The following is a 24170-nucleotide window of genomic DNA, read 5'->3' on the forward strand; positions in this document are numbered from 1 at the left end:
CTCTCTCTCCCACACACTTTAACTTTTTCTTTCGTCTCCTCCGGTCAGTTGTGAGGCTGAGTGCTTCCACATGGGGAAAGGCAGGCTTCACACATCAGCAGAGTTGTGGGGATGATATATCCCCATCTGCACATATAATCACTTCATTACACCCGCAGGGCTTCCCAGGGTATCAGTCTCTGTTGTCTACCTGCTAGTCTGAGACGAATTTATGAAGTGTTCGATCACGATGAAGAATTAGCTTAGTGTAATTTCTCTGTGTCCAACTGTGTTTCTCTATAGGAGTGCACGTGTCTGTCTGTCTGTCTGTCTGTCTGTCTGTCTGTCTGTCTGTCTGTCTGTCTGTCTGTCTGTCTGTCTGTCTGTCTGTCTGTCTGTCTGTCTGTCTGTCTGTCTGTCTGTCTGTGTCTGCGTGCATGCATAGGCTCTGTGTGTGTGCGTACGCGTGCGTGCATGGGTATGTGTGTGCCTGTCTGCATGCTCTGACCCTTTCACCCCCCTTCACAACACTGGTTCTGACAGATCCTAATGAGAAGAGGAGTGAGTGACGTGCATCCAGCTTCTCCCTCTAGCTGTTGCAGCCATGCGTGGGAGGCTGCAAATTGTCAATTAAGCGTTTCTGCTGAAACCGAGAGCAGATTTGATATTGTGGGGAAACAAAAGTAATATGTAGCAGGAAATTCAATTGTCTCTCTTCAGCAGCTTCAAACTCCAGTTCAGCTTCCTCACCAAATCAATTTCACGTACACGTTGAGTTCAAACGAGGTTTAGCGTTTGTTTTGGTGGATATCCAAATGGCTGTACTCCCCTCTTCTGCCTATGACAGTATTTTGAAATAGAGATGGGTAATGCATAGTTTTGTTGCATTACGTTATTGCTCCTAAATCATATGGATTTTCATGGCATGGTCTGCATGTGTGTCTGCATGCGTGCTCCTTTGTGTGTGCCTGTTTGCGTCTGTCTGCGTCTCCGTTTGCCTGTGTGCGTGCTTGTGGGCCTGCATGCGAGTGTGCGTCCATGTTTATATTCAGCATGTTTATATGAATGACCATTATGATTCAGAGCAGCAGCTTCTTCATGTGCAGTAGGGAGCCAGAACACAATAGGTGGAAGCTGTGCTTGTCTTTCTCATAAGGCGCGATGGGGCACTCGAGGGCCCGGGGAAGTGTAAGCATAGGAAGAGTACCCCTACGTACAGCACCGGGATCTCTAACCCTAACACCACTGGAGTTGATGTAGTTATCCACCCTGTGAAAGTGTTTCAGGAAGTTAGCTATGCCTTTCTTCATGAGCAGCCAGAAAGAATAGAAACTCCCAAGCAGGATGCCTCTCTTACAGCGCTTACAACTCAGAGTTCAAAGGGTATGTTTAGAAAGTTGAACAGGAAGAAGGTGAAGTGAAGTCAGCGCCGCTGCCAGGTCGTTGCCAGTCGTTGATTGGGTAAAGGGGGAATCGGGTTACGCTTGCCGGGACCACCGAGTGTTTTTGCGGCCCGGGAGGCTCTCCTCTCCGTCTCCTCTAACCACATGGCTATCCTCTGTTCTCAGAGGAAGCCTGAATGTTATCGAACCCCGACGCCAACGCTATCCACTAACCTCGGCTAACTCAATCCCCCGCGCGGGTCAGGTTCGGCTGGGGGAGCTCGGGTGGCGCGTTCTCCTCGCCCAAATGAAGTCATAATGCTTCTGCCTGAATAACTCAATCAAAACAGGGCCAAATTGCTCCAGTGCTGTTCTGATGGACTTCGCTGTTGGTCTCGGATCAGTCTTTATCAGAATTGAACGTTGACAAGCTCTTTAACCTTTTGGGTGCCTGCTGCCTTGGCGTCCATTTCAGGCACGTTACAGTAGCTTAACCTAACAGCAGCCTGTAATCTAAACCTCACGGTTCACTTGGTTCTGTGTTCTAATTTCATGTACAACTGACAAACATGGTTTATTCAAAGCTTGAAATTTAATTATATGGCATTGCAGTCCCTCTGCTGTGCACTTTGGGCCCTTTCAGAGGTGCTTGGTAGCTCCTCCCTGAGATGAGGGAAGTCTTTTTAATGACTGTTTATGCCGACAGAGAGTACCTTGGAGAGCTCTCTATACACTTGTTCAGTAGGGCTACACCCCAGAGGGAAAGCTGCTTCTTCCCTGATGTATTGTAGCAGAGAGATTAGAGAGCCCAACCCAAGCCAATCCCATAGATACATCCATCTATTGTCTGTCCGTCCGTAGAAACATGGTTAGATGTGTACTCCCCACCGCACAAACACATAGGAAGTACTGCAGCAGGATAATTATAGTGGTGGGTAGGAGCGATGGCTGCTTCACTGACACACTATATTTCCATACTACCTTCTCTCCTTCTCCAAACACTGAGTACGTTTACATGCACAGTAATAATTTGATTATAAAATGGATTATGGCAGTAGTGTCAATATCGGGTGTATGAGAGGCGAAGTCAGGTGCAGGAGAGAAGCGAAATGTAACCAAGCGCCCTTTATTATAGTTCCAAAATACGAGAGCACCACATAAATCAAAATGCGCTCAAAACCACGGAACATAACCAAAGTAAGGCGCGTAAATCAAACACCACGGAAAAACATGAAACAATTACACACAAAACATGATGGGAAACAGAGGGTGAAATACAAGTAGATTGATTGGGGAAATGATAACCAGGTGTGTATGGAAACAAGACAAGACAAATGGATAATAGAAAAATGGAGCGGCGATGGCTAGAAAGCCGGTGACGTCGATCGCCGAACGCCGCCCGAACAAGGAGAGGAGCCGACTTCGGCGGAGGTCATGACAGGTAGGGTGATTATGGCAATAGTCATGTAAACACTTTTCTTATCTTAATCGGCGTACAGTCAAAATCGAAGTAAGCATACGCCGATTAAAACACCTGGTTTTCTGAGTAATCTTTCGAATTATTAGGACATGTTTAATCGGCGTTCCAACCTGTGTATTTGATCTGCACGTGCCAGCACCAGTAGCTCAAGACTCCTTCTTATGCGTGAGTGAAGTGAGTTTGGAAAAACTGAAAGTAAGTTTTTACATAGAAACTTTATATGTCCGAACTCAGGATTAAAAAAAATGTCTCTGTGGTATAAAGGTTCATTTTGATTGCTGATTTTCTACACTATGTCCCATCGGGTAGCGTAAATTCAGATGTGTCCATGTAAACAGGGTTATTAGGGAAATCGTTATTCTTGCAAAATGTTTGTTTAAAAGTGTTTTAAACAAACTATTATATTCCCCTGACCATGCACAATAATCATATTATTGTGTGCATGTAACCGTACTGATTGTAGGAGAAAATCTAATTTTCCTCCCCTCTTAAGGAGGCGAGGAGAGAGGAGGTGAGAAATCAAGGATCCCAATTGAGATTCACCCTCTGTCACTCTCACACCTTCCAAAATGAGCTGTTTAACAGGTACTTGAGGTAATAAAGTATGACGCTATTATTTATTTGGCGAGGATTGTGTTGTTTCGCATGAGTGGAATATGTTCAGTTGAATTTTCCACTGTTTCTGTTGATTCAACAAAGGACTTCTCCCACAGAAACAAGAACCAAAAAAAAAAAAAAGTTTCCGATGCTGTTGAGAAGCTTGTCAAGCAGGTTGGAATTACATGACAATAGTAGAGTGTTATCATCAATCAAAGTTTGATCCAAGGAGAGTCACACATTAACATCTGTAGTGGTTGCAATAATATTGCGATGATATTATCATAACCTAAATGAATAGGACTTTATATAATATAACTACATTTGATACTGACTGCCTATCTACCGAAGATTCACATTATCATGTGCATGAAGTATGATCATTTTTCTATTTTGTCAGTTGGGCATATTTGATAGGGTCTTACTCAGTCTATGAGGAGACATTGCAGACTTGCACTAACTCATAAGGTTGCGTAATACCGTGAACTGCCTTGAATTTATATAAAAATTCCCTTGAAAATTAAACAAAATGTTCACCCTCAAATAGGACTTCTCACCATTTTACTGGGTTTTTGTGCTTGTCTCCTTCATGTGGGAGAGAGTGAGCTGGATGGGGGGAGTGAAGTGAGTAAAGCACTCTCATCTGGGTTAGTGTTGCATCACGGAAGAAGAATGCAATGAGAGGACCTAGGCCGACCTCTGACCCCTTTTCCCTTCTTTCCTCACCTCAGAAGAATGTGTTTCTCCTTAAGGACTAGACAGGGTGGCCTAGGGTACAGTACTTTGTCATGTCCATTAGGTACCGAACGGAAGAAAACTGCCTGAAATAGGGAGGGACTCCCTTTACTTGTCCAATGTGAAATGTTGATTTTTGTTTGAAACCATTTCCATGAACATGATCCAGGACTTGAAGCCTTAACCTTGATACTAGCCTACAACTTCGGACAGCCCCTACCTAGTAACACGTGCATATAATTTGAGACAGACTTCATAATAGAGTGGACCCTGAATAATGCAATAAAGTTCCACATAACATCTTATGGGGAGCTCTAAGCACAGTAAAACAGCAAACACGAATACAAACCAGTTTGTCCCTGGTCAGTCAATTGTTTTGAGGCCTACCTAAGAATGATTATTTTCCCCTTGCGATACAGATAACTGACGGCATTAGCTAGCTATAAATAACTGTTTGTGATAGTTGTGTGGTGTAACAGTTAGCCACATCCTGTTTCGGCAGCTTGCTGAACGTCAACAGGGCTCAGATAGGAGGCCGTCAGTCAAAGGTAGTCCCTGTACAGATTCGTTTTTTTTTATCATCATGGAAAATCCTGCGCTTTGAAAATGGAAAATATTAGTTGATAAAGAATAGAAAAACAACACTGTGGTTAATACGTGGGTGTTGAGATGGCAGTGTTTTTAGCCTGACTGACAAGAAGAGAGGAAGCTACTGCTTTTCTCTCAAAGTAAAGCTACATTTGTGGCATACTCTGCTGAGGTGTTGGATTTTCCCTCCCTCACTTCTCGGCCCCAAGCTATTTTCTTGTTTCCTACACAACGATGGAATTGAAGACTGGCATTAAAGTTTGATCATTTCATTGTAACATGCTTGTGTGCCTTTTTTTTTTGTCCCGCAGAGGCGTAACTAAAAATAACCGCAACGTGTAAAAGCCTGTTTAGCCAGGAGCGGAATCACTGGTAAAAACAGCCAGCGGTGTTGGCTCAGGTTGACTTTTTCCAGTAGGAGTTCCTCATGAAAGGGAGGTGAGCCCCAACTCTGTGTGTGTGTGAGTGTGTGTGTGCGCATACGTGCGTGCGTGCGTGCATTCGTCCGAGCGTTCTATTCAGAATTATAGATTTTTTTTACCTGTACCGAGCTGTTTAAGTCAATCATAATTCAAACACTGAACTCGTTTATCACAACTCATATCCATAAACATCCATATTCATAGAAACACCGGGAAAATACAGTATTTAATCATGTAAACACTTCTACTGCCACAATAGATGAAAGGGTGCCCTCATTAAATAAGCCCCCGCCCCCTCCTCTCTCCCTGTGTGTAGGGTGGTGATGTCTGTGTCTGTGTGTTTGGGGGGTTGCGATATCTGTGTGGGTAGGCTGTCTCCACTGTATGCCTGTTTGTCCAGTGGGCTAGGGGCTGATAATGTAGGCCCAGTCTGCCCAGTCTGCCCTGGTCTGTGGGTGCAGAGTGGATATGAGGAGGGGGTTGACTTCCTTTCCCACCTCCAGTGATGTGGATGGTGACCTCACTGAGTTCCAGACTGAGTGGCCCTTCTCTCCTTCTCTGTCTCTCTCTCTCTCTGTCTTTCTCTTTCTCTTTCTCTTCTCTCTCTCTCTCTCTCTCTCTCTCTCTCTCTCTCTCTCTCTCTCTCTCTCTCTCTCTCTCTCTCTCTCTCTCTCTCTCTCTCTCTCTCTCTCTTCTCTCTCTCTCTCTTCCTCTGCTTTACATTGGGGTGCCCTGAGGAGCCTCTTGTTTGCTCCCAGTCCTAGGGCCCTGGTCAGTCACTTCCCCCCAATGTGCCAAAGCACACAGCAGATAAAGAGAGGGGACTGCTCTCTGTCTGCCCAACTGTGGGAAAGACACGGGCACAGGGTCTAGAACAGGAAAGACAAGAAAGAGAATAAGGGTGTGTGTGAGTGTGTAATTGTATCTAAATCCCACAGTGGTGATTCACTGAAAATCCTTAAGAAAAGTATATTTATTGCTGTGTCAAAAGAGATTTAGAATGAGTTATATATTTTTCACCTTGCAGTTGTGCTGCTGTTGAGAAAGTGGAGATATTACTCTTACATGAATCCGCAGAAATCACAGTGACAAACTTTTAACCACCAAATATCATGTGGTACAGCCACAGAAAATGGTGATGATGATGATGTTGATGAAGATGATGAAGATGAATATTGTGACAATGATGATGATATAATGAGAGGTATGTTTTGGGGGGTTTTCGAGTAACTATATCTCTCCTTTTATCTCCACAGTCAATGAGATCATCCGAAACGACCTGTCCAGCATCTCAGTGCATCTCAGTACATAAACTCTCTGCAGATACAAAAAGGGACAGAGGCAAAAGGACCCCAAACCAAAGCTCCTATATCCACATGAGGATCCCCTTAACAGAGAGCTTTCACATTACCACTTCCTCATTGCTACATTTCCCAGATGCCTGATTCGCTTGCCCCTCATGACGCTGCAGAACGATTGGCCGACTGGTGGTCATTGACAGGAAACTGCAAAGCTCCATATGAACGAATGTTATAATATAATGTGAGACGGCCTTAGATATAATGGGAGGGACTGTGACAATTAATACACTTGCCTTAAATGACAACTTTTGCTCTTCCATGGACCAAACAGCTCAGTAAGACTGAATACTCGTTTCTTTACTGATGGCCTCTTCTTTATGTGTGTTGGACTCTAATATACGGACAAGCCAATGGGTGTATCATATGTTGGTCAGAGCGTCCTGGCAAACCACAGCAACCCAAGCGGTGCCTTACAACATCACTCACTGACTAGAATGCAATGTCACTTCGATCACTTCAATCATTCGTTTACAGGGAAACAAAAAATGGCTGAAAAATATGTAGGGACATGTGTATAGGTTAGATTTGTGTATCTGTTTTTTTTTTATTATGTCCTCGTCCATTTATACTGAATGTTGTGTATGATATTCTTTGTATAAACATGTATTTGAAATGTACTTTGTGTATGCCTTAAATCTTTAGCTCATCGTTTTTTTTCAATGTCTTCCTTTTTTCTGATGATCCAATGTGTACCACCGCGTTGCTAGCATCTGTCTTGACACCTAGTGCCTCTTCTTTCCTTCTGCTCTGGCCTCCCTCTTCCCTTCTTTCTAAAATATTCAGAAATGCTTAGACAATCAGGAGAGAGCCTACTGTACATATTGTAGGAGAACAACTGGGTTTGCATGTACATACCATTTGATGATAAGGACTAGCTAAGACATAATCGTATTTCCCTTGCCTGTATAGTAAAGCTAGAGAAGGATGGAGGCTTCTGCTTGGCAATAATTGATTTCTTCATATCAAAGGCTTTTACCTTGTAAATTATTGTTCAAGCTTCTTCTTTACTATTAGAGGCAGTGGCTCAGTAGGCTTCAATCAGTATGTAATGCACTTTACCATAGTAGCAGCACAGGTTTATCTTCCATCATGACCAAATGTTATAGGATCTAGTTTCCTATACTTAGTATGATAGGCCAGACAGCCCTTACTGAGCCACGGAGTCTCTTCTTATAAAGGTTGACAGATCTGCAATCTTTTTCTATGTCGTCAAGTACAATGTCTTTCTTCAGCATGCGGAGAATACTAATGATATATATGATTTAGCTTTACTACACCATTAAATAGCTTCATGAATACATGTGGACTATATGATAGCATGGCTCTATGTAACAGATTGATGTATTGTGCCTTATTCTCCATTGTCTCTCTGCTACAACATGATTGTAACTCTTAATCATTTTCTATCCAGGCACAAAGGTGAAATATATTTCCTCTTTAATATGAAATATTTATGGAAATTCAAATGGTGTTTTATGTACACTCAATGTGTTCTATAAAAAAAAGGAATTAATAAATGACATAATATTGACAATACTGACATGTGCATTGCTGTTATTAGGATTTTAGTTCGATTTTTATGTTGAGTATTTTACACACACGCACGCACGCACACACACACATGCAGTGATACTCTAGCTGTTTTATATTGCTGTCTTTACCAGATGGCATTGGCCATGAATCAATGTGTGTGCTATAGAAAATCCTTTCCTTTTGGCACAAATCATTACCAGAAATCCTATATGGTGTTTTATCCCTCTGACTGTCTGGAATGACATAACATTTTTAGATATCTAATTCACCCTCAACGTTGAAACAATATTTTCCATACAGCAATACAGAATCAATGACTTACCAATTGCACCTCTCTAAGCACATTGAACTCATTCTCTCCCTTATCCATCCATGCTCCATATGGCTATGCTTTAGTTTAAGACTTTCTCTATAACTCAACGGCTTTTGATTTTCTTGCGTTATACTATTTTGACCATGGTAAACCTTGGATGGTTCCAACCTGTCCCCATATGCCTAATAAAGCTTGAAATGGACACAGCAGGACCTTGACGTGTATGGGCCATATTCAATTATCTTACCATGGCTTTATGCAGACATTTAAAGTCTGGTGATTTATTCATTTCCTCTAAGGTCTCTTTTTTCTAGGTCTCTTACAAGGCACAAAACAGTAGTATAGATATATGGCCTATGTATTAACAAAATGGTGAAATACAATTCAAATATATGAATGATATTTTAGAATTTTGGTGGGGGGTGGGGGGGGGGTGCAACAAGGTAGTTACATAAATGAACTGTGAATAGCAGGCATTGTTTGACATCATTCTTCTTCTTATGCAATTCAAGCCTTTGATCCAAGATTCAAGCCTTTACCTTAATTCAGATTGACCTGACTAGCATGACTAGCTGCTATACTCAATTAAACACGCATTTCCTTCAGGTGTATGTCTTTGCAAGGACGTGGTTAGCCTACAGTACGGTATTGCATGTGTGGAGTGGGTGGTTATGGGAGTGGCATAGTGTTTCTCACCAAGGGAGCTGTACCACGCTCCTGTGTACCACCTGCCAGTCCTCCAGACTTTTTCCATCCAGCAGCAAAGTTTCGAATGGCCCATCGTCATAGTGACAGAAGTCAGGCGGGCAGGTCTGGGCGGTGCTCCCCTGTACACCCATGGCGGTCCCAAAAATAGCCCTTCTATTTACAGAAGCAGTCACGCCTATTTTTCCTGGCGCCCACTCTCACCTAGATCTTCCTCCGCCGGAGCCAGCTACCCTTTGACACGGTTGAGTAATCATTGAAACCGGTCTCATTTTATTAGAGGACCCATATAGTTGATTTAGAAGAAAAATCTAACTGATCCTATCTGGTCCTATCATGCTCATGTTATGAGGCATTTATTGATGCAGTGGCCTAAGACAGCGTGAGATAAGTCAGCAGATTTCACAGGTGTACCTATGTGGCTTGATTCCGTGTGCTTCCTTTGTCAGTGAAAAAAGAAAATCGGCATGATTCCAGCTTGTGCCATTTGGGGCACTGCTAAGACGTTCCGGAGGGTAGATTTACAGGTTTTTATGGCTCTGCTTCCTCTCTTATTGTATTCCCACCATGCCCTTGATTTCTGCTTTCATAAAGTGAATGCATAGCTAGGCACGGTGGTTCAGCTCTTGCCCTCTCCTCTCCTCTCCTCCAGTCCAGCCATCTGCAGATCGTAAATCCGGGATATAACTTACCTCTGTTATGAAGGGCATGTTGAGAGAACCATGAGGGCGACTTTAAGAGATGCTTTAAGAGATGATTGCTTGACCATGCATACAGTTGGACTTTGATATTCTCTCATTCTAAGCAATAGAGATGTTTTTGATGTTTTTCTGTTTTGGTTAAAGGAGACAACTGCATGGATATTTTTGTTCATGATCACAGTTAGAGACGTAAGGGTATGTCGCTATGCAACTTTAGCAGGATAGTGGAGATATTACTGCTGGTCTCTGATCAGCGTCTACTGCCCATGAAGAGCATGAATGATTATATTGCCTCTTATAGGGAGTGGGGAAGGAGGGGCTGAGGATTGATAGGGGTGTGTGTGTGTGTGTGTGTGTGTGTGTGTGTGTGTGTGTGTGTGTGTGTGTGTGTGTGTGTGTGTGTGTGTGTGTGTGTGTGTGTGTGTGTGTGTGTGTGTGTGTGTGTGTGTGTGTACATGTGTGTGTACATGTGTGTGTACATGTGTGTGTCTGCGGGGAGGGGGGATCCACAGGTGCACTCTCTCTCCACATGGGCCCTCTGGACACGTGACAGGCCCAAAAGGTGACCCACTGACATGGTCACATCAGTGCGGTCACAAAGACGAATCCCCTTTTAAAAGAGACTTTAAGAGACACTCAAAAAGACAGAGCCAGATGGACTGGAAAAAAGTGTGTATGTCTTTTCTTCATCCGCAATCATTCAACTTGACTCACTATTTCTCTCTTTTGCGATGCGTGAAATGTCATGCAAGGATTTATACAATTCTGACGAGGACATACTGTTGTGCTTGAGGAGACTTGAATCGAAAATCATTCAAAAAGAGTCAATTTATTGATATTATCATCCGGTTTCAGTGTGTCAATTGATCCAATGAATGAAATTCTGATATCCCCTTCTGATTCCTTTATAATGCTCTGAATTCATGCGGGAAAAAAACGCTGAAACACTCACACACACCTTACCGTCATCGACCCTGCCATTTGCACTCATGCTTGTCTACCGTGCAGTTCTGTATACACTATGTAGTTGTGTTGACCTTACAGTAGCAGCAGACACGTAGGCTGCTCTTAATGGGGCTAGTCCGAGTTCAGGTGGGTGCTTAGTACTCTGTCTCTCTTTCTCTCTTTCTCTCTCTCTCTCTCTCTCTCTCTCTTTCTCCCTCCCTCCCTCTCTCTCTCTCAGCTATGGGCTCTCGGATTAAGATGACTTCATGTCAATCACTGGAGGCTTTTAGACGCCTTCTCTCGGCTCAATCTTCGTTTCCCCCTGACACTGACTTCACAATGAGGATCCGGAGGAAAGGGGAATGTCCAGCTATTCATTTTAATGATCCCTCTGTATTGATTGTTAACAGGGTGGGGGCGGGAGGAAGGGTAATGATTCTTTGCCTTAGCAGGCCGATCACTCCTCTTAAAGGAGTAATCCACTAAATAAGCACTCTAATGGATGCCCGGCATGACCTCAGGGTGACCTGCTGGCACACCCCTGGTGGATTGGCTTCCTGACAGAGAGGAGACTATAGGATTTCTCAACAGGAGGTTTTAGTCTAGGTCACTGTCAGAATACAGTAAATAAGATGGACAGCACACCAGAAAACAATCTTCAATTAATCCAAATTGCTCTGCACGGACACGTTTCGGCCGCAGCCTTATTCAGCATATAGAGAATCAACATAGCCAGATTAGCCGTGTTAGACGTGGAAATAAAATGCTCTATTCAATCTGTATCGCTGAAACGATAGAAATGTTAAAGGTCATTTCTGATTGAGCCCACATATGCAGTGTTTACCATGAATGCAGTCTCGGCAAACGCGGGAACATTGCCTTTAAATGTCAATCATGCTGTAACGCTGAACTTCCGCGATACGGATTGAATAGAGCCCCTAGTCTTACCTTCACGAAAATGTATCACAAAGAGCAAAACAATTAGGTAACTTAAGCAAATAGTGTCTTCCATCACTACTAACCTTTGCCATCAATAACTGTTCACTTGTCCTCCCATTCTGTGGTCCAACAGGGTTTTCCTCACCTGATACCGTTTGGGATCCAGTAATTCCCCTCACATGAGACATTTTGTGATCCATCTCAAATCGGTTTTGAATGCCCTGCTTCTTGGCCTTCAGCAGATGACTCGCAGAGGACTCACAAGGAAGTGCCTCCGCGTTTTAGAGAGCCAGTAAACACCGAGGTATTTCCTTCTCTGTCCGCAGCTCGGACATTCTCTTTCATAGTCCCTACTGTGTGCATTGTAGCACAGAAAACAGTCAGAATTTCTCAAAACAGCTGAGTATTATGTTAACAGCAGCCCCTGCACTCTCTGTGATGTGTGTGTGTGTGTGTGTGTGTGTGTGTGTGTGTGTGTGTGTGTGTGGTGTGTGTGTGTGTGTGTGTGTGTGTGTGTGTGTGTGTGTGTGTGTGTGTGTGTGTGTGTGTGTGTGTGTGTGTGTGTGTGTGTGTGTGTGTGTGTCTGTTTGTGCACGGGTGTGAATGGTTTGTGTGGCCTCATGGTTCACGAATGGTAGAGCAGTAAAGCTTGTCACTCATAGAGTACCTAACTCTTTAATTTAATTCATCTCACAAATGTCATTTATTTTATGAAGTACTGCAAAAAAATATATATAAATGTCCCTTTTTCAGGACCCTGTCTTTCAAAGATAATTTGTAAAAATCCAAATAACTTCACAGATCTTCATTGTAAAGGGTTTAAAAACTGTTTCCCATGCTTGTTCAATGAACCATAAACAATTAATGAACATGCACCTGTGGAACGGTCGTTAAGACACTAACAGCTTACAGACGGTAGGCAATTAAGGTCACAGTTATGAAAACTTAGGAAACTAAAGAGGGCTTTCTACTGACTCTGAAAAACACCAAAAGGAAGATGCCCAGGGTCCCTGCTCATCTGCGTGAACGTGCCTTAGGCTGCAAGGAGGCATGCTGCAAGGAGGCAAGAGGACTGCAGATGTGGCCAGGGCAATAAATTACAATGTCTTTACTGTGAGACACCTAAGACAGCACTACAGGGAGACAGGACGGACAGCTGATCATCCTCGCAGTGGCAGACCACGTGTAACAACACCTGCACAGGATCGGTACATCCGAACATCACATCTGTGGGACAGGTACAGGATGGCAACAACAACTGCCCGAGTTGGCCTCCCGGGTGTCGCAGTGGTCTAAGGCACTGGGTTCGAGCCCAGGCTCTGTCACATTAGAAGTCTACTTTGTAAACCCATACTGGACTTAACCGCAAGGCAACCCTGTCATCTCCAAAGATTACCTGCCAATTATATAATATAGCCCATGTTTTATCATAAAAGCCTTGCTTTTTTTTGCTAGGTGCCTACCTCAAGTGTTGCTTTTAACTTTTGATGACCTTGTACATTGTTGCATAAAAAGAGTAGCCAAGGTCAAGACAACTGTGTAATGGGCTAAACGGAAAACAAAAGTCTTTAGCCTTCCCCAAAGGGCCCAAAATGATACTATGAAGTTGCAATAAAAGTGTTTTTGATGAGTTTGGACAAAGTGGTAATTTTAAGGCCTGGGAGTAAGCCGGCCTTTGCGCATAAGTCTTTCAAATGCAGCCAAGCAGGTGGAAAGAGTAGAACGAAAACAGACATGACATAATCATATAAATAATTGTGCATAGCAGGATTCCTATAGGAACCATATGTTTCCGTCCGTCAGGAAATATAGTATGTCAAGCATCACAGTGTAAAAAAAAAAAGAATTTAGCAATATTAAAAGCAGTCGCCTCCAGAGTCTCTGCATTTGAAGTGGTGAATCAAATCTCATTTGGCTCCTCTGATCGCTTTAATATTGTCTTGAATCATTTAGAGAAATCCCTTTTTGGTCTCTTCCAGACATCGGGCTTTCCAGCCCTCCCTCTCTGGCTTTTACCAGACGTCGCGTAAGGAGGGGAGAATGGTCGATTGCATAATGCCAGGCGAGACCTGATCGTCCCTGGCCTTAACACAAAATTCAATCATTCTCAGCATTCTCCAATCCCACGTCGGCCCATTAAAGAGCAGCGGGAGCTAGGATTTCCCGTCATATGTTTTCAATTGAAATTAGGATCACAACGTATGCTGTATGCATAATCAAAGGGAGCCAATAGAGGGAAACGGACGGTGTGAGATTTGGGTCAAAAGCGGGCGACTGAATGAGAGAATTGGTTCAAGCGACAATAGGAGAGAGAGAGAGAGAGCAAGAGAGCAAGAGAGAGAGAGAGAGAGAGAGAGAGAGAGAGAGAGAGAGAGAGAGAGAGAGATGGCCACTGCTACTCCAATGACGGTTTCACCAAAGCACCCACCTTCACGAAGGTCAGACAGTCCACCTGCATTACAGTTTGCACACTCACAGAAGGAACAGCATTCCTAGAAGCAATGGCATTCACAGAAGCAATAGCGTTCACAGAAGAAGCATCCTAATTTGCCAGGGCTCTCTCTCGACAAATAGTGGATAAATAAAATGAATCACTGCATATATTACTTAGCACCTAAAGTTATCTAACCTCTGTTATTGATGGGCCCCTGCACACTTAAACCACTAAAACCACAAAGAGACACAAGAGCATATGTATGGTATGAGACAACAGGAGATGATGAACCCAGATGTCCATTGGGGGACCTTGGGGGCCGCTGGGGTCTGAATCAGGCAATGACTTGGTTCCTCAGTGCTCTCTATCTTTAGGGCATGTAGAGAAAAAGAGCACACACCTGCACCCGCTCTCACTCTCGCTAAGTTACTGTGAGTGGGTGGGATTCAGGAAATGATTGAGACATGACTCTAGCGGCATGGGGCAATACCCAAGAGACATGCACAACTCCTACAGTACTTTGAGCAATTTCAAGATGCATTCAAAAAGCAGAAGGAAGGGCAAAAATCGAAAATGAGTAATGTAAAAAATAACAGAAGTATGGTCTCCGAAAATATGTAGACAATTATCCTTCATCATTATCAATGTGATACAGTGATATTTATACAATTATCTTGAATATGGCTTATTATGAAAGGGCTATTTTCATGGTACAGTTGAAGTCGGATGTTTACATACACTTTGGTTGGAGTCATTAAAACTTGTTTTTCAACCACTCCACAAATTTCTTGTTAACAAACTAGTTTTGGCAAGTCAGTTATGACAACTTATTATTTTTAAGTTGTATTCATAGCTAAATACTTTTCCATTAGATCTTGCTGGCAGATGGAAAGCATATGTGATATCCATAGGTCTGAGCTGTATGCCAGGATGTGGACCCCTGCTCTGTTCAGGTCTCGCATCTCACTCTCAGTTTGTGTTACCATTATCTTAGCCTGACATCTACTGGTCAAATTCTGGAAGCGAAGGATCTACAGTTGAAGTCGGAAGTTTACATACACTTCGGTTGGAGTCATTAAAACTTGTTTTTCAACCACTCCACAAACTTCTTGTTAACAAGCTATAGTTTTGGCAAGTTGGTTAGGACATCTACTTTGTGCATGACACAAGTCATTTTTCCAACAATTGTTTACAGACATATTATTTCACTTATAATTCACTGTATCACAATTCCAGTGGGTCAGAAGTTAACATACACTAAGTTGACTGTGCCTTTAAACAGCTTGGAAAATTCCAGAAAAGGTTATCATGGCTTTAGAAGCTTCTGATAGGCTAATTGACATAATTTAAGTCATTTGGAGGTATACCTGTGGATGTATTTCAAGGCCTAACGCTCTGGATAAGAGGGTCTGCTAAATGACTTAAATGTAAATGTAAATGTAAACGTAGTGCCTCTTTGCTTGATATCATGAGAAAATCTAAAGAAATCAGCCAAGACCTCAGAGAAAATTGTAGACCTCCACAAGTCTGGTTCATCCTTGGGAGTAATTTCCAAATGCCTGAAGGTACCACGTTTATCTGTAGAAACAATAGTACGCAAGTATAAACACCATGGGACCACACAGCAGTCATACCGCTCAGGAGGGAGACGTGTTCTGTCTCCTAGAGATTAATGTACTTTGATGTGAAAAGTGCAAATCAATCCCAGAACAACAGCAAAGGACCTTGTGAAGATGCTGGAGGAAACAGGTGCAAAAGTATCTATATCCACAGTAAAACGAGTCCTATATCGACAAAACCAGAAAGGCCGCTCAGCAAGGGAGAAGTCACTGTGGCTCAGTTGGTAGAGCATGGTTTTTGCAATGTTGTTTGCAACGCCAGGGTTGTGGGTTCGATTCCCACGGGGCCCAGTACGGGGGAAAGAAATTAATTGAAATGTATGCATTCACTACTGTAAGTCGCTCTGGATAAGAGCGTCTGCTAAATGACGTAAATGTACTGCTCCAAAACCGCCATTAAAAAGCCAGACTACGGTTTGCAACTGCTCATGGGGACAAAGATTGTACTTTTTGGAGAAATATCTTCTGGTCTGATGAAACAAAAATAGAACTGTTTGGACATAATGACCATCGTTATGTTTGGAGGAAAAAGGGGGAGGCTTGCAAGCCGAAGAACACTATCCCAACCGTGAAGTACGGGGGTGGCAGCATCACGTTATGGGGGTGCTTTGCTGCAGGAGGGACTGGTGCACTTCACAAAATAAATGGCATCATGAGGTAGGAAAATTATGTGGATATATTGAAGCAGCATCTCAAGACATCAGTCAGGAAGTCAAAGCTTGGTTGCAAATGGGTCTTCCAAATGGACAATGACCCCAAGCATCCTTCCAAAGTGTGGCAAAATGGCTTAAGGACAACAAAGGTACTGGAGTGGCCATCACAAAGCCCTGACCTCAATCCTATAGAAAATTTGTGGGCAGAACTGAAAAAGTGTGTGCGAGCAAGGAGGCCTACAAACCTGATTCAGTTACACCAGCTCTGTCAGGAGGAATGGGCCAAAATTCACTCAACTTATTGTGGGAAGCTGGTGGAAGGCTACCCGAAATGTTTGACCGAAGTTAAACAATTTAAAGGCAATGCTGCCAAATACTAATTGAGTGTATGTAAACTGCTGACCCACTGGGAATATGATGAAAGAAATAAAAGTGGAAATAAATCATTCTCTCTACTATTATTCTGACATTTCACATTCTTAAAATAAAGTGGCGATCCTAACTGACCTAAGACAGGGAATTTTTACTTGGATTAAATGTCAGGAATTGTGAAAAACTGAGTTTAAATGTATTTGGCTAAGGTGTATGTAAACTTCCGACTACAACTGTAAGTATGATTAAGATTACAGTGATGCTTTATATCCATGCTGGTGATAAATAAACCACAGAAAGTTGATAATGAGGCCAGCAATTAGTACAGAAATACAAAACATAAGTATATAAATATACATTTTAATTGACATGAGCCATACATAATTACAGTGCATTACATTATAACTGCAGTAAGGTCATATACAAATAATGTAACACAAACTTTGGTTTTGAAAAACCCCCATAAATTATAGACTGGTAAAGAATGAACATAAATTACCTTTTGGTTGACATTTGCAGTACTAGAAACTCAAAAATGAAGACACTGTTTTGTCCCAGTAACATATTCCAATCATCACTTTTATAACACTATACTTAATCACCCTTCAAGCAAAAAAAGGCATTCATCTTCTTTTAAAGAAGAATTGTAAAAAGCTTAGCAATAAAATTGGATCATCTTTGTGGTCTTTGTAACAGTGAAAGTCTAGTCTGAGACATCAATACGCTGGCCTCCCACGGTGTTTAACCTCAATATAGGCATACTGAGTCGTATTCATTAGGGCACACTGTATAGATGTAGGATCTTCATTTGAGCCAGTTTGCTATAGCAGGAAAATAATCCTGCAGCAACAGGCAATTTGAATTCTTATGTGGATTATAATTAATGGCCATTTTTGTAGGGGATGATACATTTTTCGCAAGGGAAAATTAAGTCTGAAATGTCAAAGTGGAAATTGCAAACTTCAGAAGCCTTTTTAAACCTCAAATACACTATACCTTTTAAAGTTCCTGCATTTCAGAAAAATCTGTCTCGCAACAGGGTGATCAAATTAAGGCCCTACATCTGAGGCAAAACGTTTTGAAACTTAATTCAACGGTAAACAAACACAAGCGGTTTGGTACCATTTAGTTCCTAATCTGAGGATGTGCTTCAAAGAGATCCTTCCGCAACCATAGGGAGATATTTCATTGCTTACGCAACAGACGAGATACCTCAAAATCAGTTTAAAGAGGCAAACTCGCATGATGAAAGATATATTTCCAGTGTCAACCATTTTTGTTTTCTACAGTGAGTTTCAACAGTAAGCCACATCTTGATCCCTACTTTGTGCACTTGGTGTTACAAGGGTCCCCTGATTTGAAGAGTCCATAGACACTGACCAAGGGAAACATGGACAGGGCACCCAGCATGGAGCCAAGCTGCACTACCGCTCCACACCAGACAAGGGCGCTGTGACCCTCATCCCGAAGGATCACCCCAATGATCACCTTCACATAGGAGAGGGTCAGGACAAACAACACCCAGGCTATGACCTACAACAGAGAGTAGATAGACATTACATTACAAACAAAATACTAGAATTGTGTCAATACTCACAGTACATTAAAGGATCATAATTTTTTTATTTTTTTATTTCACCTTTATTTAACCACGTAGGCCAGTTGAGAACAAGTTCTCATTTACAGCTGTGACCTGGCAGTTGTAACTGCATACTGAGCAGCATGGACATGAGTTTGAATGTTTACTGTTGTTTAGGAAGCCTTTGTCTGACCTCAAACATCCCATTTTCACTAAGAAACATGTCGTTTTCAATTGCCCAATGAAATCAAATTGACAGTAATGTTGTGTTCAGGTGTTATCAGCAATCTTGCAACGTAACACATGTATTTTCTCTATTCCATGACGTAATAACAGAAAGAGCCTTACTATGAGTGTGGTTCCTGAGGCGCTGTGGACCAGTAGAGGACAGGGGCTCAGTGTAGCCATGGCCATGATGTAAGTACCAAACCCTGTCCCAACTATTGTCAGAAGCCCAATCAGCACCAACGACCTAAAAAAAAGAACAAGGAAGAGCAACAAGGTGAGTTGAAGAAGTGGGTTGGAAAATTCAAGGTGTTTGGATTATGTAAATGATCCGCTGAAGTATTGTATGTTTTAGGATGAGACTGCAATGTTATTTAATGCTGTTTATTCTGTATTTTCTTATAGAAATCAACTTGATTCAATGACTGCCAGTCATTCTATTCCAGCCATTACAATGACTCCTCCCCATGTCTACCTTCAACAGCCTTCACTGGTGACTGCATAGATCTGAGATTCTATGTTCAGCAAATGATTAATCAGTCAGTTATGCTAATCCAGTGTTGGGCTTACCTTAAGGGCAGGAACATGGCGATGAAGCAGGCCACGGGGTTGGCTACGGCTGCCATGGTGGCCGCTAGATGGTAGGCCTGGTTCCCGTAGGGCAGACAGGAGTAAGACTGCACTGAGGGCAGCACTGCATTGGTCAGGGCATTGACCCAAGCCAGAACCACAAAGATGAACACCAGCTCCGGCCCACTGTAGAAGCCCGTCCCGAAGGAGCTCTGCCGGGCTCTCCGGTGGCTATCCGGAGAACTGATCATGGGCTTCTCCTCTTGAGGTCTGTGAGACAGGGACAGGGCTTGGTCGCTCTTCTCCTCTGCCAGGCCTCCGTTGAAATATTGCTCGCACTTCTTCTCCCTGGCCACGGCCGGGTGGTGGTTGAGCAGGAGGAAGGCGGCCAGACACACCACCATCATGGCACTGAGGAAGAGGAAGAAGACCTGGGCCGAGAAGTTAGCGGGCTGGTACTGAGCCTGGAGCTCTCCACTGGCCCCTACAGTGGAGTTAACCCCTAAGGTCCCATTGGCTAAGCTAGCCACTGTAGCATTCCGACAGTGAACCACCCCCACCCCCTGCACCAGAGCCACTACAGCAGGCACCAAGCCACTAACACCCTCCCCTACAAAGTACGTAGTGAGGTACTGGGGCCCGAGGCGCATCATGAAGGGCAGGAAGGTGACCGAGGAGGTGCAGTCTACCACAGAGAGTAGGAAGCAGAGGACTAGGAGGGGGACACTATGCGTAGCGCCCGCTAGGGGCACCGTGTGCTTCCAGAAGAAGGCCAGGAGGAAGGTGGCGACCACTCCCAGGCCCACTATGGAGTAGATGACGGGCCGCTCGTCCAGCTTGCCAGGGCGGAAGCGGTGCATGAGGGTGACGAAAAGGGGCCCCACATTGGCCATCTGGATGAGCACAGTGAGGTAAGAGGGCAGGTACCAACCCTCTGGGATTTCTGGCACGATGAGTGGCAGCTCCACCCATATCCCGTTGATGGCCACCCAGGAGCCCATGCCAAAAAGGCATGCCAGCACGTGGGTTAGGAGAGTCATGGTGAAGGGCAGGGGCACAGCCAGTAAACAACGTGCATAAAGGACCTGAAACACACAAACAATGCACATTATTTCATTAGTAAAATGCAACAACATACATTGTCATAATACTGGTCGTGTACTGATATTTTAGTTTGTTTAGTTATTATTTTTTAGGTTGTAGATCAGCTTAAATATTGCAGATAAATTGTAGCTTCCATCAATGTAATTGTCTGCGTCACTTCCAATCCCACATTTGTTTGTGCAAATATATATATATATACAGTTGAAGTCGGAAGTTGACATACACCTTAGCCAAATACATTTAAACTCAGTTTTTCACAATTCCTGACATTTAATCCGAGTAAAAATCCCCTGTCTTAGGTCAGTTAGGATCACCACTTTATTTTAAGAATGTGAAATGTCAGAATAATAGTAGAGAGAATGATTTATTTCCACTTTTATTTCTTTCATCACATTCCCAGTGGGTCAGCAGTTTACATACACTCAATTAGTATTTGGTAGCATTGCCTTTAAATTGTTTAACTTGGGTCAAACGTTTCAGGTAGCCTTCCACCAGCTTCCCACAATAATTTGTGTGAATTTTGGCCCATTCCTCCTGACAGAGCTGGTGTAACTGAGTCAGGTTTGTAGGCCTCCTTCCTCCTTCTATAGGATTGAGGTCAGGGCTTTGTGATGACCACTCCAATACCTTGACTTTGTTGTCCTTAAGCCATTTTGCCACAACTTTGGAAGTATGCTTGGGGTCATTGTTCATTTGGAAGACACATTTGCGAGCAAGCTTTAACTTTCTGACTGATGTCATGAGATGTTTCTTCAATATATCCACATAATTTTCCTTCTAATGATGCCATCTATTTTGTGAAGTGCACCAGTCTCTCCTGCAGCAAAGCACCCACACAACATGATGCTGCCACCCCTGTGCTTCACGGTTGGGATGGTGTTCTTCGGCTTGCAAGCCTCCCCCTTTTTCCTCCAAACATAACGATGGTCATTATGGCCAAACATTTCTATTTTTGTTTCATCAGACCAGAGGACATTTCTCCAAAAGTACAATATTTGTTCCCATGTGCAGTTGCAAACCGTAGTCTGGCTCTTTGATGGCAGTTTTGGAGTGGTGGCTTCTTCCTTGCTGAGCGGCCTGTCAGGTTTTGTCGATATAGGACTAGTTTTACTGTGGATATAGATACTTTTGTACCTGTTTCCTTCAGCATCTTCACAAGGTCCTTTGCTGTTGTTATGGGATTGATTTGCACTTTTCGCACCACCGTACGTTCATCTCTAGGAGACAGAACGTGTTTCCTTCCTGAGCGGTATGACGGCTGCGTGGTCCCATGGTGTTTATACTTGCGTACTATTGTTTCTACAGATGAACGTGGTACCTTCAGGAGTTTGGAAATTGCTCCCAAGGATGAACCAGACTTGTGGAGGTTTTTTTCTGAGGTCTTGGCTGATTTCTTTTGGTTTTCTCATGATGTCAAGCAAAGAGGCACTGAGTTTGAAGGTAAGCCTTGAAATACATCCACAGGTACACCTCCAATTGACTCAAATTATGTCAATTAGCCTATCAGAAGCTTCTAAAGCCATGAAATCATTTTCTGGAATTTTCCAAGCTGTTTAAAGGCACAGTCAACTTAGTGTATATAAACCTCTGACCCACTGGAATTGTGATACAGTGAATTATAAGTGAAATAATCTGTCTGTAAACAATTGTTGGAAAAATTACTTGTGTCACACATAAAGTAGATGTCCTAACTGAGTTGCCAAAACTATAGTTTGTTAACAAGAAATTTTTGGAGTGGTTGTAAAATTAGTTTTAATTACTCCAACCTAAGTGTATGTAACCTTCCGACTTCAACTGTATATAGGTATACATACACATACATATATATATACACGTATGCATACATATACATATATATATATATATATATATATATATATATATATACATACATACATACATACATACATACATACATACATACATACATACATACATACATACATACACATAAATACATACAAGTATATATATATATATTTCCTTTATTACTCTCCAACCCTACCACCCCTCCCCCATTTGGAACAAACTAATGAACAACATGAACTGATATTTGCTGGGGTGTTGAAAGGCATAATTACCGAAACATTATTCCTTGTACCAGAACACAGAACTAAATCAATGTGCTGCTAAAATCCCTATTCTCAGCTCTGTAACATCAGCACAATGACAACATTATATGAACACATTTCCATAGTTCCCTTGGTTCTCCTCAAGGTTAACCTATGTGTAAGTGTTGGTGGGCTCTTCCTCTCACACACGTTGTCATTGGTTACAAAAGCCAGCCTGTCTGCTATACAGTATGTGACCATAAGACTCAGACTCAGCAGCCTTCCCTCCCCCGTCCCCTGAATGTTGAGTCTGGCACAGAGCACCTGACCTTTCACACAGAAACCCGCTAGAAGCAGAACAGCCCCATACACAAAGGCTAAACCTACACTTTTTCTGTGGAAGTACAACATGGTACGAGGGTGTTACTGTGACTTACTGTGACTTCTGCTGATTCATAGTTCCCTGTAATTCAACATCTGTAACTGAATAGTTGATGAGTCACCTCACTCAGTGTATGGAGAGAAACACTGCTTTTATTTACATACATACCGACACACACACACACACACACACCACACACACACACACACACACACACACACACACCACACACACACACACACACACACACACACACACACACACACACACACACACACACACACACACACACACACACACACACACAAACTTAGAGTTTACAGAACTACTGTACGCTCACAGTAACTCTCCCTAGTTCCTCTCTTCTAGGTCCTTCTTCAGCTTGAATCCATCCTACACGGAAGGGATAATCATTCCACAAGCCTCTTTAAGTCCATCTGTTCCACACTGTAGATGAGACATGTTGATAATTAGGCAACATGGGATGTGAGTGATGAGGAAATAGTCAAACCAATAATACCACTGGTTAGACTATTTTCACATCCCATGTTGCCTAATTAACAAACTGGCTCAGCTTCAGTGTGGAGCAGATGGACTTACAGAGGCTTGTGGAATTATTGTCTAACCAGGATCTTACCTTGTGATGGAGTAGGACTACCTATAATATCTACTTCTCTCTTGAGTAACTTCTCACTCCGTTGTGATCAGAGCATTATTACATCAGCCAGCATGTGTGCCCATTCAGTTCATATTCCCTCCCCCCGTCTTTATCTCTCTTACACACACTCTCACATACATGCACACACACACTCACGTGACTTCCGTGTCTCCCATCCAACTGACAGAACAGGCAGTGCGCAGGCTCCTGATCTCTATGACACCCTAATCCCTCTGGTTTTAAAGGAGCCTCTTTCCAAAATGATTTATCCGTGTGCTCTTCCGCTCTGCCTCCCTGCAGCCCCTAGAGCACTAGAGCAAGCTTCAGTAGCAGCAGGGGGGGTCAACTACTTGTATCCTCCCCCTCTCTTCCACCCCTAGAAAATATGACCTTGGCTCTGCCACCCCTAAACAGAAAATGTTGGCTGTAACGTGAGAGAAAGAGGGAGAGAGAGAGAAAGAGAGAGAGAGAGAGAGAGAGAGAGAGAGAGAGAGGGGCAGCTGCCTAGTACACTACTACACACTAGTCATAAGAAGCTGTGTATTTATAATTGAATGTTAGAGTGCAGTTCTGACTACTCCAGATTGGTTTTAGGAGAATGTTGCAGTGACCTAAAAGGGTGATGATGAAACAAGTTGTTACTTTGCCCCTGAGAAACCTACTCAAAGGATAATGCAGTAATATGCTACTTTGACCACTTTGTGTATCTGTAATGTCGATGACCTTACTGTAATACAACACACCCAAAACACATGAAAAGGCAAGATTTACTTGTTTGCTCAATCTTCTTCCTGTCCCAAAGTCCCATGTTCTCTCCAACAGCCTTGAGTCCTTGGAGAGTCA

General features: G+C 43.0%; 2 protein-coding genes across 6 annotated transcripts in view; one reads left to right on the plus strand and one right to left on the minus strand.

Moving 5' to 3' along the window:
- Nucleotides 1-8080, plus strand: part of LOC106583607 (nuclear factor of activated T-cells, cytoplasmic 1) — a 71190-nt gene extending 63110 nt beyond the window's left edge. For both annotated transcript variants that reach the window (XM_014167982.3, XM_014167993.3), the window contains exon 10: nucleotides 6440-8080. In XM_014167982.3, coding sequence (XP_014023457.1) covers nucleotides 6440-6495 — 56 coding nt within the window. In that variant the 3' untranslated portion in view covers nucleotides 6496-8080. The remainder of the gene's footprint in view (nucleotides 1-6439) is intronic.
- Nucleotides 8081-17098: 9018 nt separating this feature from the next.
- Nucleotides 17099-23646, minus strand: ct054 (CT054 protein). Of its 4 annotated transcripts, XM_014163686.3 has the most exons (5): nucleotides 23307-23472; nucleotides 23010-23062; nucleotides 19133-20217; nucleotides 18686-18809; nucleotides 17099-18291 (listed from the first exon to the last, which is right to left on the minus strand). In XM_014163686.3, the coding sequence occupies exons 3-5, from the start codon at nucleotides 20170-20172 to the stop codon at nucleotides 18079-18081; spliced, it is 1377 nt and encodes a 458-aa protein (XP_014019161.3). In that variant the 5' UTR covers nucleotides 20173-20217; nucleotides 23010-23062; nucleotides 23307-23472; the 3' UTR covers nucleotides 17099-18078.
- Nucleotides 23647-24170: the final 524 nt, after the last annotated feature.

This window comes from Salmo salar, chromosome 02 (assembly GCF_965601325.2).
Source record: "Salmo salar chromosome 02, fSalSal1, whole genome shotgun sequence".
NCBI classification, from domain to species: Eukaryota; Metazoa; Chordata; class Actinopteri; order Salmoniformes; family Salmonidae; genus Salmo; species Salmo salar.